Source organism: Miniopterus schreibersii (assembly GCF_964146895.1).
Source record: "Miniopterus schreibersii genome assembly, chromosome: 11".
Classification (NCBI taxonomy): Eukaryota; Metazoa; Chordata; class Mammalia; order Chiroptera; family Miniopteridae; genus Miniopterus; species Miniopterus schreibersii.
In genome coordinates this window covers 35,765,979-35,784,771 of record NC_138111.1, presented here as the reverse complement: position 1 = coordinate 35,784,771, position 18,793 = coordinate 35,765,979, and the positions used below count along the sequence as shown (strand labels likewise).

The window sequence follows — 18,793 nt, the reverse complement described above, 5'->3', positions numbered from 1 at the left end:
GGTGTCTAGCAAAGTTGTAAGCCAGCTGCATTTTTTAAAAATCATAACAAGAGGATTAAAAAAAAAATAGCCCTTGAGGTTGAAACTGTGTTTCTGATGGAGTCAGGGAAAATTCAGTGGCACTAAGAATAGTCACACTATTATGCAACTATCACACTATCCATTCCCAGAACTTCTTGTCATCCTAAACAGAAACTCTTGTACCCACCCATTAAACTGTAATAACTCCTTCCCCAGCCCCCAGTAACCTCTATTATACTCCCTGTTTCTATGAATCTGATTACTCTAGATACTCACATAAGTAGAATCATACAGTATCTGTGTTTTTGTGACTGACTTATTTCACTTGGCGTGCCTTCAGTTAACCATGTTGTAGCATGTATCAGAATTTTATTCCTTTTTAAGGTTAAGTGATAATCCATTATATGTGTATACCACACTTAATTCTGATATTTCAGTACAATTATGGCATTCTTTGACTTTCAAGGGAGTGTGTAAAACTTGTGTGGGTAAATCCATATATATTTCTGGCACTAAATTTTCTTTTAAAGAGAAGTTGGGCCCAGCTGGAGTAGCTCAGCAGTTGAGCATCGACCTAGGATCCAGGAGATCGTGGTTCGATTCCCCACCAGGGCACATGCCTGGGTTGCAGGCTTGATTCCCAGCGCAGGGCCTGCAGGAGGCAGCTGATCAATGACTCTCTCATCATTGATGTTTCTATCTCTCTCTCCCTCTCCCTTCCTCTCTCTGAAATCAATAAAAATATATTTAAAAAAAAATAAAAGAGAAGTTGGATGAAGGGTAATGAGAAAGCATTGGTACTAACAGTAGTGGGATTAGTGTGTGACTTTTTTTTTTTTTCCTGTGGAAAACACAAATACTAAGTTTTAAGGACACATAATCATAGAATCCTGTTTACATTGAGCTGCTCCAGCCCTGTGTTTCCTCATTTCCATCTTCGCCTTAGTACTGAGCTGGAGTTGGTGTCTTCTTCAAGCCCTGCTTCTTCAGTAATAGGCCCCACTTGGATGGTCAAGGGACAGAGACAACTTGACAGGGAAAAGAGATGGCCCTGGGAAGGAGAGGCCCTCCGCAAGCTCATTCTAATGCATTGTGTCTGGTCCTGCTGGTGCCTCCATCTGATTTCCCCCTTTCCTTTTTTGATTCCATTAATGCATTATCTCTAAGTTCTGGGGAAAATGAGTGGCTCAGACCAGTTATTGGGTCTTCTTTCAGCCTTTCAAGTGATCATATTGGGTACTTAAAGACTGAATGTAAAAAAAGAATGAAGAGCCAGCATTGGTCTTTAGTTGCAAACATTCAATGTGTGTGTGTGTGTGTGTGTGTGTGTGTGTGTAAGGGGTGGACCAGGAGAAGGCATTCAGAGGATAAGCCACAGGTCAAGCCTAGTCTGTGTGATTTCTGTGTACTTACTGTTTACCTTAAGTTTGCAAAAGAGATTCCCAGAACAGTGTCTTGGCTCTTCCCAATTTCCCCTTTCTGGGGATGGTCTGAGCATTTTCATTATTACTAACAAAGTTCATTTTATGAATGAGGAGCCATTTCAGGGGAGGCCAGAGTTGGCCCTGGAGCCAGGCCACCACCGCCATTGCTTCTGCACAAAACCTTTTTTACAGCCTCCCAGGCTGTTTCTCAGTTCAGCTCTTTATTAGAGGTGAGCATTTTAATTCTTTGTGTGTGTATGGGGAGCGAGGGCGTGTTCCCATGCTACCATCACTCCTTTGATTTCTTTTCTGAAATCTTGCCCTTATTCCCACAGTGCTTAGAAATCTATTCACTGTTGTGGTTCACCATACTGAAAACAGACAGTGCCAGAATACAGTGGGAGAGGAGGTCTTTAGGGCTATGGAACGGGTAGGTGGCAAACATCTGTAATGATCTCTTACTCACCTTTCTCTCTCTCTTTTTTTTTTTTAATATATCTTTATTGATTTCAGAGAGAGGACAGGAGAGGGGGAGAAAGAGATAGAAACATCAATGATGAGAGTGTCATTGATCGAGCCCGCAACCAAGGCATGTGCCCTGACCGGGAATCGAACCCTGATCCCCTGGATCCTAGGTCGCCGCTCAACCGCGGAGCCACGCCCGGCCGGGCTCTCTTCTCTTTAAAGTTGCTTTTGCCGCACTTCACAATCTCGTCTCCCTTTCAGGCTTCCTTTGCTTCAGGCTTTGACTTCCTAAGCAGGCACAGAAGTAGGGAATGCATTTCTCTCCTGTTTCCTAGTATCTAAATCCTTCCCTTTTAAAAAAGATTTGGGTCATTTGTAATTGAGGAAGTCTTCTTGGGTCCTTTCTTTTCCTCTGCATGGACTTACAGCCTTCCAACCTGTGGCATAAACTGGGGTGTATTTTTGTCATTGTTTACTGTTTTAGAGATGAGAGCGGAAGGGTGGCAGGGAGAGAGAGACACAGACTTGTTCCATTTATTTATGCATGGTTCCTTCTCGTATGTGCCCTGACTAGGAACTGAACCTGCAACCTTGGCGTATCACAATGATGCTCTGACCAACTGAGCCACTCGGGTATCTCTCATCTTTCCTGCAAGTCTGTAGGCAGAAATAGTAGGTTTCAGTTCCTTCCCCAGGCTGTCAGCTACTTGTGCCTCTGGTTGTTCCTCCAGGGGAGAAAAACCACCGAAACAGAAAGATGAGTACTGTTTCCAGTAATGAATGAAATACAAAAGTTAATTATTCAACATTGTTACAAAGTAGTGTAATGAGTAAATGAAAAAAATTATCTTGACCTTTTCATGCCATTAATTCAGACATGGAGAACCACTCCCCCCCACACACACCCCTTTTTTTTACATGTGACCACACAGGCAAAACCTAGTTTTACGTAGTTTCATCTAACTTAAAATTAGGTACAGGGCATTAAGAAACATATAAAATTAATTTTAATACTTAACCCAGTATACAATACTCAAAATTTTATCACTTTACCACATAAGCAGTATAAAAATTATTAATGCAGTATTAAAATGACACCTTGTCCAATACTTGCTCTAATATAGCAGTAACACCTAACCCAATGCGGCCATCAGGTAAAATGGAGTCCCATCAAAAGAAGCAAGTTGTGTTTAATATAAGGACATTTGCAGTGCTTCAACTTTTAAAATTTGATTTAAATTAATTAAAATAGAAATTAAAAATTCATTCCCAAGTCAGGCCAGCTACATTTCAAGTGTTCAATAGCCACACATGACTGGCGCCTTCCGGATTGAACAGCATAGTCCTAGAGGTGATCATTTTCAACCTTTACAGATTTCTTTGAATGTGTGTTTCCATATCTCTAAATAACATGCTTATACTGTTTCTAGATTTTTCAGTTAGATTCTTCCTGTTGACTTTCTACTCCTAAAGGAGATTTAATTCTCTTTTATCTACAAACCCCTTCCCCCTGTGTACTTGCTTCCCAGCCCTGTCTCCCATTTCCCCCATCAGTGGTTCTGAAAACTTTGCTTTCAGCATCCTTTACATTCTCAAGAATTATTGAAAATCACAAAGAGCTTTTGGTTACGTGAAATATATTTATCAGTATTTATCCTGTTAGAAATTAAAATTGAGAAAAAATTAAATATTATTTATGTAAAAATAATAATATAAGCTTTTACATACTTATATAAGTAAGATTTTTTTTAAAAACTCTTTCATAAAAATGAGTGAGAAGAGTAGCAATGGCTTATATTTTTGCAAATCTCAATGTTTGGCTTAATAGAAAAGAGCTTAATAGAAAATATTTGCTTCTGTACTCATTCTGTTGGGAAATGACACATCATGTAGCTCTGGAAAACTGCATTGTGTACTTGTAAGAAAAAGGTAGTGAAAAGGGTAAATGATGTCCTAGTATTATGAATATAGTTTTGAGATCCTTTGTATATTATAATTTTTGTTAGCCCACAACTCAATGTTTATATTATTATGACATGTAGAAGCTGAGCTATAGAAGGACACTATGATTTCTTTTATTGTATTTGTTTTCCCGGGAGATAGTTTTATTTTCATATTGTTTTTACTATGTACCTATTACTTACTGAACTCTGACCTCTACCTTAGTTATAAAAATCTCTTCCTTTACAGCAGGGGTTCTCTCAGTTTTGTCTTAAAGAAGTATCTTCTGTAGCCATTTGACTCAGTTCAGTTAAGACTGGTTTCTTCCTAAGACCCTTACATATCCTGAGATCTCTCTTCCCCATGATCCTGGGGATTCCTGTTGCCTCTCTTTTGTAATAATTTCTTGATATCAGGTCCTGTCTTTTTCTTTGTAGACATTATAGCAGAAATGTGGGAGCCAGATTGTGTTAGGTTTGAATACTGGCTCTTCCACTTACCCGCTATATGACCTTGGTAGTCATTTAATCTCTTTATGCCTCCATTTCCTCACCCGGAAAATAGTATTCTGTGTAGGTTTATCACGAAGATTCTGCGAGTTAATTTAGGTAAATCACTTAGAAGAATTCCTAGAGCTTAGTGAGCATTCCAAAATTGTGTTGTTATAGCTTTTATAGTCATTGGGATGGTTTGTTTTTTGGAAGTATGCTTCCTGCAGTAGTAGTCTGCTCAGAAAAGGTGCATGTCAGTTTGCATGTATGAGCCTTTATTCTACATCACATTTGACCAATAGCCTGGCAGGTTACTTAGATTTCTAGGTTGAAAGAGTTTACCCTCAGAATTTTAAACTCAATTTTGAACTCTTTGGCATTCAAAAGAGAGGATGTTAAATTTTATTCTATTTTATTAAGCTATTTATTTAAATATCTTTGTTGACTTCAGGGAGAGGAAAGGAGGGGGAGAGAGAGAGGCAGAAACATCAATGATGAGAGAGTCATTGATCAAGCCCACAACCGGGCATGTGCCCTGACCGGGAATCGAACCCCGATCGCCTGGATCCCAGGTCGACACTCAGCCGCTGAGCCACGCCCGGCCGGGCTTATTAAGCTATTTAAATCTAGCTTTTAATGTTGCTGTCAAGAAGCCTAATTCCATTTTAAATTTTTGATCCTTTGGATTTATTAACATCATCTCTTGGAAGCTTGTAGGATCTTCTTTTTCTCAGTGTTCTGAAATTTCACTAGGTATTTCCGTGCTTAGGACTGTTATTAATCTATTGTGACGGACACCAACAGGGCTGTTTCAATCTGATAAAACCTGTGTTCTTTATTTCCATCAGTTCTTTCTTTAATGAATTTCTCCCCTTCATTTGCTTCTTTCTCTGTGGAATACTTGTTATTTGAATATTGGATTTCCTATATTAATCCTATAATTTTCCTATATTCCATTTATTTGCCTTTTCTCTCTCCTTTCTTGGAACTTTTATCAACTTTAATAACTCTTCAATTGAGTTTTCCATTTCAGCTATCATTTTTCTCTCTCTAAAAGCTCATTTTCTCTTTCGAAAAGTTCCTTTTCCATAGCCTGTTGTTCTATTTTTCTGGCTGTAATAGTTTCTCTTGTGTCTCTGCAGATAATACTAGGATTTTGTTTTTGAAACTTTCAGCTCCTTGCTTGATCTTCACTTCTCCATATAATAGAATATTGAATGGGTACAAATTCCTCCCATTATAGTATACAGTCTCCTTTACACTATGATGTTGCTTCTGTTGCTACCTAGAACCTCATTTCCTTTTGAATCCCCGCTGACCTGGTGGCTTTCTCTGACGCACAGAGTGTGACAGAGGTGATGTGCATTTTCTAGAGCTTAGGCCTTATTAGGCTTTGGAGAGGCTGTGCTTGTTTTCTTGGAAGGCTGCCCCGAGGCTGTCTGGTGAAGGAGCTGGTCTGGTCTCCTGGAGGATGAGGGGCATCCCACATGGCAGCCAGTACCATGCAAAGATGTGAACGAGCCATACTGAACCCTCTAATCCAGAAAGTCCTCCATCTGAATGCAGCTGCCTAGGTGTGCCCAAGTGCAACCAGAATTACTGCCTACCCAACTCTAAAAGTAGCGAGAAATAGCTCTGGCCCATGTGGCTCAGTTGGCTGAGCCTCGTCCTGTGCACCAAAAGGTTGTCAGTTCAATTCCTGGTCAAGGCACATGCCCAGGTTGTGGGTTCGGTCCCCAATCGGGAGGCAACCAGTTGATGTTTCTCTCTCACGTTGATGTTTCTATCTCTCTTCCTCTCCCTCTAAAATATCAATAAAAACATGTTTAAAAAAATAAAAATTAAAAGTAGTGAGAAAGAAGTTAAGGCACTAAGGATTGTGGTTGATTGTGTAGAAATAGTTAACTGATACCCTCCCTAGTTTTGTTGGGTGGGGGAGGTGTGTCTCTGTTTGGATCTCTTTTGGGTCATGAGCTGTTCTTGGATATCTGGCAGTTCTCGCTTCTCTGAGGCAGGAGCCTGGCAGGTATATGCCTGCCTGCCAGTATTCTGGAACAAGTAAATTTGACTTAATTCCCCGGTTTTCAGGTTTGTACTCCTGCTGTGCCATGTGCCCTCTAGGTCAGATACCCTTTCTTACATTTTCCAGACTTCTGCTGGGGCCAGGAAGGGTGTTTAATCGGTTATGATGAATAGGGGGAGGGACCTGGGAGTTTTAACTGCCTCAAATAGATTTTTCAACCAGTCATTAGTTTTTAACTCCACTTTACCACTGCTTCCAGGGGAATTGTGCTGCCAATTTCAGAGCCTTTGGAGGAAGGGTGTGATTGTTGTTGGGGTGGAGGAGGTGGAAGCTGTAATTTGGGTTTGTACTTTTGTGTTGTAAATTGGGTTGTCTCTCAGCTTTCCCTGCTTTAGGATTTGGCTTTCTGAGATTTGGCTTTCAGTTACCATTCACCCCTTCTAGCTTTCAAAATTTTGATGCCATTTCTTCAATTATATTCTTTGTGTTTGAGGAGCTTGGGCTTTTTAAAAAATCACTTGTCATTTCATCTTTAACCAGATCATGCTTTTAGATACACTCTCTGGGCTGCTCCTTGCTGCCAGTGTAGAGAACCAGAAACAGAACTCTTCTCTGACATTCAAAAGGGAAAGAGATGTTTAATTTTTAGCAGAGGAACATGGAAAGAGACTTTATTCATTCGACAAACACAACTGAGTGATTATGTGCCACAGTTTGTGCCTGGCTCTGGGATGGGGGCGTCTGAAGACGGGAGACATGTTTTGGGCTCTCCTCTCCCTTCATCACACCGTCTGGCTTTAGCTGTAATACCTTACTTCATGTAGAAAGCCCCCCTTTTTGAAGAGGGCACAGGAAATGTGGTCTAGTGCTCGTTATAGAAGATCCCCTATTGCCAACGTTTCCTTGGCTAGAGCCCAAGAAAGCTCGGGGGTGAATTTTGGGAGGTAATGGCCTAAACCGTGGAGCCTGGTGTTTTTAACCATAGTGCTAAGTTATGGGGGACCCACGGGCTTTCCCTGGCCAGTCTGGAGCGGCCAGCATGGCTGGGGTGTCAGGAGTTTTGTTTCAGTGTGAGACCTCAGAAATGCTAGGCATTTTAGCACAGGGACTCAGAGAGGGCAGCGGGCGGCAGACTGCCCTGCTGGGGTGGCAGCCTGGGGGCGGGAACAGACGGCTGCCCCAGGTGAGGGGGCCGCGGAGGCGGAGATGGTGGGACAGACTCCACCCTGAATGGCAAGGCGCTGTCCTGGCATCTTAGCTGTTTCCTGCTCCTTCCTTGGCCTGCTTCGTGCGGCATTTGGGCGCCCTTACTGGAGCCAGGATCCTCTGAGATATCTGCGTGGCTTTGGCATCCCCACAGTAGTGGCTGTTTTGCTGCAGTCACAGCGGCCTCGGGCCGCAGAACAATAGTCCGCGGAGAGGGAGTGAAACTGAGCCCGGGAGAGTTTCAGTGGGACCAGGCCGACTGACCTGACGTAGACCAAGCTTCCTGCTGCATCAGGGCAATAGGTCGTGGGCCCTGATTTGTCCGTCCAGCTCTTTGTGTACTCATACCTGTGCAGACACAGACGTGTGCACAGACTTGTGTGTATGTGCGTATGTATTTTTTTTTAAGAAAGAATATTTCTACTGCTTTTAAAAATGGTAATTAGGCAGTAGATGGGAAGAACTGATCTTCTCTCTGATACTTTTATTGGGACTTAAACCAGAATATCTTTGATGGAAATTGTTGAGAAGAGTTTATTATTTTGAATTCTACCCCTTTTTTTACAGTTGACAGTATATCTGTCAGCTTTAACTTTAATAAAGGTTAACGCCACCCCGTGAAGGGCCTTTCTTGTCTAGGCGCTCAGGTGTAATGAGAGACTGAACAGGAAAATCCTGATTGTTCTTAGGGGTATGTACGTGCGAATGTGTATAGTCATGTAAATATGTTAAATTCTTCATTTCAAGTTCTGAATATGTTACATCATACTAATTTATAATATAATATATATTATTCCCTTCTGCCTCCCTCTTCCTGCTTTTCTTTTCTTTTTGTTATTAAAAAAGGAATTAAGGAAAATTTAGACTGAGCCACATGTAGCTCATTTCTTGAAATGTTTTTTTTCCCATTTTCTCCTCTGTATAGTGATATTTCTCTAAGTTAACTTAAACTAGTAAGTGTGTGATTGGAATGAATACCATCTCTTAGAATTGGTTCATTTTAAAATATAGAGGCATATGCAAGTCATGTAGTGGATTTTAATTTTGAAAACCACTATAGCTTTTATTTTTTTACACCATAAGGCCTTCTAATGTTTCTTACTTATTCCAAGCTGAAATCTAGATTTGATAATCAGTGGTTTTTGAACTCCTCTTACACATACATATCTCATACGTTTATCTCTGTGAAAACAGTCCTGTAGTGACTTGTCCCATTTTCCTCCACTTTGCTTTTTCTGTCTGATCCTTACCATTTTGAGCTGTTGAAGATGGGAAGTGGTGGAGTAAAATTAGAAAGAGGCCTTTATATTGGAGCAGTAGTGTAATTCAAAACATCCCCCATGGCCAGTTGTGTGATGCTGGACAAAGTATACAACCCCTTTCTTTCCACACCCATCTTTCCCATTGCTCTGTGCCCCTAATATAGTTTATGAATCTTGATCTGAAAAACAGTGTTTACATTATTAAGACTGATGCTCTTCGGAGCTAAGCCGTGGAGCTTCAAATGCCTTGAACCAATAAGGAGCAGGACTTCCTTAAACTTTGTTTAGGAATCCGATGTTTTAAAGGTTGAGATGGTTAAGTATTTTACCAGAGTTTCCCAGTGTTTGCCTTCTAATAGAGGTTTGGAGTGGGGTGGTGGACAAGATAGTTGGAAGGAGATGAGATAATCAGATAATTCAATTGCTGGATTGTCTTTAATGAGCCAGTGAGCATTGGGCATCTTCAGAGTGGGGATAGGATATATTGAATTTCCCAATCATATTACCATTAAACTATTTCTTTGCATACTTTGGGACATGCTACTAGAGTTTTCTTTGAAAGCACTTGAACTAAATTGCGGGGTGTTTTCAAACCTTTAGCTATCCACAAACATAGCATTAGAAAAATAAGACTAGAGGGAAGGAAATGTTAAAAAGAAAATCAACCAGCTAAAATTTTGAGAGGAAAAAAAGTGAATATGTAGGATTAATTCATCAGCATGCTTTCTGAGTGTCTGTATACTTACATGTGCATTACATCCCTTCACACTTTTCCCTTTTCATTTCACAGGTTTTTTTTAAAGCCTCATGGGACATAATACCATTGCTGGATTCCTGGTAGAATTAAGAAACCTGACTACATGAGAGGAACTCTACATGGGCACAGGATGTTACCTGGAATCAAAGAACTAAATGTACCAGACTTTCCTTAATTTTAAATGGTAGGGAAAAAAAAATCTAAGCACTTACTGTATTAAACTAATAATTGTGAATTATTTTTATTTGTATTATTAATATTCACAATTTATTTTCTAATAAAATATTTAAAAGTTCTAGAGCTAATTCTGGTGTTAAAAATAAGTTTTAAATCTCTATAAATCTGATATGGAGACAATTGATGATATTTGGCTTTCTTTGTTAGAACAGTAGCACTTATTAGTTATAGAATGAATTGCCAAGTTACAAAGTTGATTTTTGACAATCCAACAATATCTCAATATTTGTAAACATTTTATATAATTAAAAGTGAGTTGGGTCCTGGCCAGGTAGCTCAGTTGGTTAGAGTGTAGTCCTGATATGCCAAGGTTGCGGGTTTGCGGTCAGGGCACATGCAAGAGTCAGCCAGCAAATGCACAACTAAGTGGAACAACAAATCGACGTTTCTCTCTCTCTCTCTCTCCCTCCCTTCCTTTTCCCCTTCTTCTCTCTCTAAAATCAATTTTTTAAAAAAGTGAGTTGGGTTCCTGGAATTTGAATAGAGACATAAATTCTGTCATAAATTACAATATGTATACAACTTTTGTTTTCTGCAGGTGTAAATTATTATAACCTGTTATAACCAATGCAAGAAATGCAAGGCTGTGTTTCTGTTTTGGATTGTGTGTGTCTTTTCTTCCTTTGATGGCTGGTGTGGAACTGAACTAGGTGAGCTCAACCCAAACCACTTCCAAACCTGGCCTGGTTTTAGCTGAGCTTTTCTGGTCCAGTTTGAAAATCCCATTGACTGGCTATTCCTTCAAAGATTCTTAGAAGTTACAGCCTTTTAAGAACATCTCCCTAAGTGCACCCCCAATTCTAAATTGGTGAAGAGCTGAATGGGTGTGATCTCTTCAAATATCTGGGTTGTTGATGTCAACTGATGAGCATTAGTGGATCTGTCAGGAAGAACCTAGAATAGTAATGATTTCAAGGTAAGGGATGCTAATTAGAACTGGCACAGGATCAAAAACCCACCAACTATAGAGAGTTCAATAATCATAGCCTCGGTCTTCAGCTGTGTTTTACACCTCAATATATCTGAGAGGTAAAATGTTTATTGTAGGATATTCTAGCACATCCTTGTATTTGGGTTTTTGTTTTGTTTTTTAAACAATGTGGTATTATTACTAGAGACTGTGGATTTCTATAACACTACCCCTTTTCCTCTGATTGACTCACTTTGTTTTTGCTTTAAGAACCTGACCTCGTAGCAAACAGGACAGTTTTGAGCCTGAGAGAATGTCATGAAAGACTGTATTTATAGGTATCCTTTCTGCTTTTCTTTTAGTGCCCTTCTCCACTTAAAGATGCCTTTGCACTTCTGATAAATGCAAACTGAAAGCTCACAAGGCCACGGCAGAGATAAAATCATTACTGCTGGAAACCTGGAAGACTGTCCTTAAAAAAGGAAAGTCCCCAATTATTTGAAATGCTGAGGAAGTTGCTGAGGAGGAGACTGTTTTCTTATCCCACTAAATACTACCTCTTGTTTCTTGTTTTTTCCCTAGTCACCTTCTCTGTTTTAAGAATTTATCAAAAGCCCGAATTTGTAAGCATTGGACATTTGGATCTGGCTGGAGAGAATCCTAGTAGTAATATTAATTGCACCAAAGTTTTACAGGGTGATGTAGCTGAAATCGAAAAGGTAAAGCTTGAGATTCTAACAGTGCAGTTTGGAAAGCGCCCTCGGTGGACAGCCTATGACTATATAAACATGACTAGTGATTGTACTTCTTTCATCAAGAGACGCAAATATATTGTAGAACCTCTTAGTAAAGAAGAGGCAGAGTTTCCCATAGCATATTCCATAGTGGTTCATCACAAAATTGAAATGCTTGACAGGCTCCTGAGGGCCATCTATATGCCTCAGAATTTCTATTGCATTCATGTGGACAAAAAATCAGAGGATTCCTTTCTGGCCGCAGTGACTGGCATTGCCTCCTGTTTCAGTAACGTCTTTGTGGCCAGTCAGCTGGAGACTGTGGTGTACGCTTCGTGGAGTCGGGTTCAGGCCGACCTCAATTGCATGCACGACCTCCTCAAGATGAGTGCAGCCTGGAAATACCTGATCAATCTTTGCGGTATGGACTTTCCTATTAAAACCAACCTGGAAATTGTCAGGAAACTCAAGTCGTTAATGGGAGAAAACAACCTAGAAACTGAGAGAATGCCATCCCATAAAAAAGAAAGGTGGAAAAAGCATTATACGGTCGTTAATGGAAAGCTGACAAATACGGGGACTGACAAAACGCAACCTCCTCTTGAAACGCCTCTGTTTTCAGGCAGTGCCTATTTTGTGGTCAGCAGGAAGTATGTGGAGTACGTGCTAGGGAATGAAAAAATCCAAAAGTTTATGGAGTGGGCAAAAGACACGTACAGCCCAGATGAATATCTCTGGGCCACTATTCAGAGGATCCCTGAAGTCCCTGGCTCTCTGTCCTTAAGCCAAAAGGACGACATGTCCGACATGCATGCAATTGCTAGGTTTGTCAAATGGCAGTACTTTGAAGGTGACGTTTACAAGGGTGCTCCCTATCCACCCTGCAATGGTGTCCACGTGCGCTCCGTGTGTGTTTTTGGAGCAGGTGACTTGAACTGGATTCTGCGCAAGCACCACTTGTTTGCCAACAAGTTTGACGTGGACATTGACCTCTTTGCCATCCAGTGTCTGGATGAGTATCTGAGGAATAAAGCCCTGGAGACGTTAAAACACTGACCATTTACTGTAGGCAATTTTAGAAATATGAAGACTAAGTGAGATGTATCCCATCTGATTCTTCCGTCTTGTTAGTTAACATCAGAAACACTGTAAAGGGTGCTCTTTGGAGCGGGGACTCTAACTCTTCGTGTCAGAAGCTACATGGTCTCTGCAGAACATAGTCGGTTAGAAAGGTCCTAGCATTAAACATTAACTTAGAGTTAATGTGAGGCCAGAGCAGTCTGCGAGGCACTGTGGGGAGAGGTGGCCCAGGTGGCCTGGGAGGAGGCGAATGCAAAAACCAGCCTGTTAAAAGAGCTCAGGGACTTACCAAAATGGTAAGATTTAACCTGTGCCAAAATTACTTTGAGAGCTTTAAATATGATAATTTTTCTGATTTGAATAAATTTATAGCAACAACCGATCATAAGGATATAATTTATATTGTAGTTTATTTTTGTTGAATTAGAAAATTGACGTTACTGTAAATGATTCTTGTGAATATAATTTACTTTCTGCTGTAACACTGCTGTGTATTGTATCTGTATGTCATCTCAGGGAACTTGAAAAAAAGGGCTTGACTGAATGTAAATATTTCGGAGTAATTTTTGCTTCTACCAATGTACACTTTTTAAAAACAAAACAAAAAAAAAGGCAAACTCTAGTTGATTCTGTGAATCATCTTGGATTATTAGAAAAGGTATCCTAGGTTATTGAAAGAGTTAAGATATCTTTGTTTATTATTATAGTTTCTACAGAGTAGCACTCAATTTTGCAAAGCTTTGTCTCTCTACTCCTCTCCACCATCTCCCCAGACCCCTCTGTCAAGCTGTATAAACACTTGTTTTTTTATTACCCGGTATTATTGCCTCAGTTCTATTATATGATTCGATTGACAGTACTTAGTGTAGAGACCTAAGACAGGAAGGGTGAAGTAGGTATGGGGGGGGGGGGGAGGAGTGATATTTAGACAATTTCTGAGGCCCATGATGAGTGTTAAAAACCAGCAGTTGGCACTGCCCCCAGAAATTAATACTGTTGCTCTTTGTGTCCATCTTCCCAGGGTCTTGCCTCCTAGTGTCACCTGTGTCTCCATTTGAGAATAAGCGGCTTCCATTGTCCCTGCTTCCTCATGTTACTTGCCCATTGGCTTCTCGTTAGCCCTGGGGTTGCGAGTTTCTTTCTCAGGCCCTGTGAGGAAGGCCCGGGAATCTGAAAAGCAGCGTTAGATTATAATAGCGGCAGATTATTTCAGTACGTGTATTGGTATTATTCAGAGCACACGGTTTTTACTCTACCTTTTTCACCAAGAGACAGATCATCTGAGGTTGCTATTGTGCCGTCTCATCTCAAAAGTCAATGAAGATTTTCTGTTTTGTAAAAAACTTGCTCTTCTGCTAAGCTGATACTGTTCAGCCAAAGATCTAACAGAAAGTGGGAAGCTCTATCATTTAGCCAAGACACTGAGTCTTTAAAGAAGAATCAGAACCACAACTTTATTTTTTAAAGCATTGCCAACTTAAGTAGTACATAAGAAATTCATGTCTGACAGTTTTCAGGCCTTCAACTGAGAAAACAGTTTTATTTCTCAAAGTTAGAAAACATTTTTTTTTTTATGGAGAAGTTTGTTATACTGACCCTCCTGAACGAAGTTTTCACGTTTTTTAAAACTTTATCATTTGTAAACGTGCCAGTCAGTGGACTGTTGTGTTTTGCATTATATGAGATGGCAGCTTTGAAACTCAAGTGATGACGTCAACGAGGGTGTTATGTGCAGAGGGCTCCATCTCTGTTCCTTTGAAACCCAGCTTGTTCTTTTACTGCATGTCAAATGTTTCTCCCATTCTCTTTTAGCAGAAAGATTTTATCTTTCAGATAGGGCCTTTTTTTTACTCTAAAACCAGTGATATTCAGTGACACATACTTTGCGTCTCTATCTTTTATTTTTACTTAATTCATGGTGTCCTGTTTTATGGACATATATTTTTTTATTTTTATTTTAAAAACTTGCAAACTAATAGGAGAGTTAAAAGCAATAGTACAGGGCACCAAAAAGGTTGAGGGTTTGATTCCTAATCAGGGCACATACCTAGGTTGCGGGTTTGATCCCTGGTTGGGGCATGGATCAGAAGCAGCTGATCCATGTTTTTCTCTCACATTGATGTTTCTTTCTCTCTCTCCCCCCGTTCCTCTCTCTCTCAAATCAATAAACATATCATCCGGTGATGATTTTTTTTTAAAAAAAAAGCAATAAGCAATAATACAGAGAATGCCATAGAACCCTCACCTGGAGTCGCTGATGGTTAATATTGTACTTCCTTTGCTTTAATTGTATAGATTTTTTTAATTTAGCAAAATTAAAAAATTTTTAAAGTTTTTAAAATTTATAAATATCCCAAGTTATCATTCACCTCAACACTCTTATCGTAGTGTGATTGTATCTGATTTACATTTTATCAGGACTCTTACTTTTATACCTTTCAGCTTAACCTAAAGCAAATGAAATTTATACTCCCAAGAAAAGCAATTTGAAGAATCAAAAAATTGGTTTCAAACGTTGGCCCATGCACCCAAGCTTGTGGGTTCGATTCCCAGTCAAGGACATGTACCTGGGTTGAAGGTTCCATCCCCAGCCCCTGTTGGGGCTTGTGTGGGAGGCAACCAATTGATGTGTCTCTCTCACATCGATGTTTCTCTCTCTCTCTCTGCCCCTCTCTCCCTCCCTTTCACTCTAAAAATCAATGGAAAAAATATCCTCAGGTGAGGATTAACAGGAGGTGCAAAACACAGGTACTTTGGGAAAGTAAATTAAATTGTTTCATATGTCAGTTATTAAACACTAATTTCTTTTTACTGTCATTTAAGATCTTTTGTAGGGGATTATTAGAAATCATTCACAAATGAATCCCTAAACAAACTGCAATTTTTTGATGGAAGCATTATTCTAGTTAATAAAGTACTGCAAAAAGTTTCAATATTACTTATTAAGGACAAGCTGACAAAAATGTTTCTTTCTTTTATAGACAATTACCTAGGCTCTTCCCAGACAATGGTAAACAGCCACTCAGCCTTGTGAATGTGAAGCATTACTTGTCTCTAAATGTGTATTCATGTCATTCATCAAGTATAATTCACATAAATGGGTTTTCTTTTGTAGTTTATGGGGTGGAGAAGGTCGTGTTTTTAGTTTATTTCATTTGTAGGATCAGCTGAACTGGACTTTTCCAGTTGCTTAGAAAAATAAAAATCATTTCTCATTATGTTAAATATAAAATAAATGCGACACTGTTTCATGGTAAACATGGTTACTGTGAAGTTTTACTCTTTTGAATGTGGTCGTGACCGAATGCATTTGGAATATGTCATATACCACCATTAAAATCAGCCATTCCAAACCAATGCCTTCTCTCCACAGATTATTCTTTTTTCGCTGGCTACCAGCACTCAAATATTAAATTTAGTAGTTTATGTGGTGTTGTGTATGAGTAGTAATTAAAAATACAAGATTAATTCTCCAGGAAGAAATGTCTGATGGGGAGAGGGTATGGCAAGGGCAGAAAATAACAGCACAGGTTATGCAAAAAGACTTAGCAAGAGGCTGGAGAAGAAGGCAGTTTAATAGCCAGCACTGTCTTCTAGGACATTGCTAACTTTTAGTTTGTCTGCTGAGCAAGGAGAGCAGTTTTCCGGCAGATTTTCTATTCAGTGTCCACAAATACTAACAGGGTGCAGTTGAGGGAAAAGGGAAGCCCCTCCCCACCAAATACTGAGTCCCTTCTCCAAAGTCCTCTCACCTCACCTGCTAAAACCCTTCTTTAGCTCCCTTTTAGATAAAACAATCTAGAAAGTAGCAAAATTGATCTCAGATCTTTCTCAGAAGCTTGAGAGCTTTATATATCTTATAAGCCTGCTTGTCAAAAAAATTTTTTTTTTTTTTTTTTTTAAGAATAGCTTACTGACTTTTTAGAGAGAGGAAGGGAAGGGAGAGAGAGAAACATCAATGTGAAAGTGCAACATTGATTGGCTGCCTCCTGCATACACCCCACCAGGGACAGAGTCCACAACCTGGGCATGTGCCCTGACCAGGAATCAAACTGGCAACCTCCTGATGCACTGGGTGATGCCCAACCAACTGAGCCACACTGGTCAGGGCAAGAATTTTAAACATGTGCTATCTTAAACTTTTCAGGGCTTGTTATCAGATACTGATTTAATATTTTTTGATGCAATAAGACCCAAACTAGAATGAGCTATAACTATTGGATAAGCCTGTTCTCATTACTGTAGATGATATGATTGCCCAAGTTAAAAGCTAAGGAATCTCATCTTAGAATTAACGTGAAATTAGCAAATACCTCCAGATATCCAAAAATTAAAGTTTCCCATATTTAAGCAAAAAAATAAATAGTTTTAAGATATAATGAGAATATGTTCCCTTTCATCATGGCAACAAGCTCTGTAAAATGTGTTGGGGCCCCAAATATCCCACAGTGGCATATTGATTACTTGGAATTAAATTTACTTGACAAGCCCGAAGGGCACCTTGCCCCGCCCTTGTCACCTTGAATGCTGGAAATAAATCTCCCTGTGAAAGGTTTCCTTGCTACACCTGGAAACCACCTGGTTCCCCCTTCCAGAGTGTTAGCTCAGAGCTGAAAAGTCTGTATAATCAAATGATTATATATACAAAACAAGGTATTAACCCTATAATAGACTTCCTCTTAAAACAGGGTTTATTGATTTTTACTTTCTTACCCTATAACAGTTCAATCTTGCTGGTTCAGCTAGGAATCAAATTTCTTGATTTGTACAGGACCTAAGAGCGATAAACTCTTGTAATTCCTTGGCATCTTATAGTCCCAAATCTGGGTACCATTCTCACCTCACTTCCTGCTAATGCAGCCTTGTTTATAGTAGTTGACCTCTGCTTAGCTTTCTTTTCAATCCCTTTGCACTCCAGCTCACAATTTCTTTTTGTATTTACATTTAAAAGGAGACAGCATAGGCTTGCATAACCTCAAGGATATTGTGAGTCTCCCTCAATATTTTCCCCAAGTCCTTAAAGCCAATTTAGATTCTATAACCTTTACCCAAAGCTTCACGCTGCTGCAATATATTGACCTTTTGCTCTATAATCAAACAGAGCAGGGAACTCTTACAGATTCCCTCACTCTCTCTATTTTTCTTAAATCCTCACCAGAGGATATGTTTATGGATTTGAGAGAGAGAGAGAAAAAGAAAGAGAAACATCTGTCAGTTGCCTCCTGTGTGGTTCCCACTGGGGATCAAACCCACAACCTAGGTATATGCCCTGACCAGGAATCGAACCCACAACCTTTCCAGTGCACAGGACGACACTCCAACCAACTGAGCCACATCAGCCAAGGTTCCCTTACTCTCTTCAAGGCACTAGATGAACGAGGCCATAAAGCCTCCAGATCTAAATTTTAATGGGTGCAAACAACTGTTACTTAGGACATGAGATATCTCAGGGCATTAAAAAACTCACCCTGAAATGTCTGGTGTCAGTTTTGTCCATCCTTCTCAAAACAACAACAACAAAACAGTTATATACATTTTGAGGATTAGTAGCTGGCTACTGCCATCAGTGGATTCCTTCCTAATTTTGCAGCCTTTGCTAAAGCTCTCTATGCCCTTCTCCCAGAGCCTATTTCCTGGCCTTCAGAGGCATTTTTAACCTTCGAAACCTTGAAATTAGCTCTGTCCACACCACCAGCTCTTAGCTTACCTAATTTTGACAAACAATTTATACTGCAATGAAAAGAGGCTTGCTGCAGGCATTCTAGGACAATCTTTTGCCTCTCAGATATGTCCTATAGCAAATTTCTCATGCCACGTTGACCCTATAGCATTAGGCATACCCCTCTGCTTACCTGCAGTAACCACAGTTGCCACCCTGATTGACAGAGCCAGTACCCTAACATCAGGCTCCCCTATTTATCCCTAAGTTCCTCATGCTGTGTCTGCTATTCTGCAAGTTCATAGGATGCCATCCCTCTCCACACTGTGACAGGCATCCTAAGAACAGGCACTTTTAATGAACCCTTCCATCGTGCATTGTTGTTACACTTTATTTTTTAAATATATCTTTATTGATTTCAGAGAGAGGAAAGGAGAGGGAGAGAGAGACAGAAACATCAATGATGAGAGAGTCATTGATCGAGCCCGCAACTCGGGCATGTGCCCTGACCGGGAATCGAACCCTGATCGCGTGGATCCCAGGTCGACGCTCAAGCGCTGAGCCACGCCCGGCCGGGCTTGTA

The 18,793-nt window shown here is 40.1% G+C and overlaps 1 protein-coding gene across 1 annotated transcript in view; it reads left to right on the top strand.

Moving 5' to 3' along the window:
* The window catches only part of GCNT1 (glucosaminyl (N-acetyl) transferase 1), a 30,334-nt gene extending 14,154 nt beyond the window's left edge, over positions 1-16,180 (top strand). The window contains exons 3-4 of the mRNA XM_081152535.1: positions 9,624-9,774; positions 11,100-16,180. Of these exons, the coding sequence (XP_081008661.1) occupies positions 11,241-12,527 (1,287 nt within the window). The 5' untranslated portion in view covers positions 9,624-9,774; positions 11,100-11,240 and the 3' untranslated portion in view covers positions 12,528-16,180. The remainder of the gene's footprint in view (positions 1-9,623; positions 9,775-11,099) is intronic.
* Positions 16,181-18,793: the final 2,613 nt, after the last annotated feature.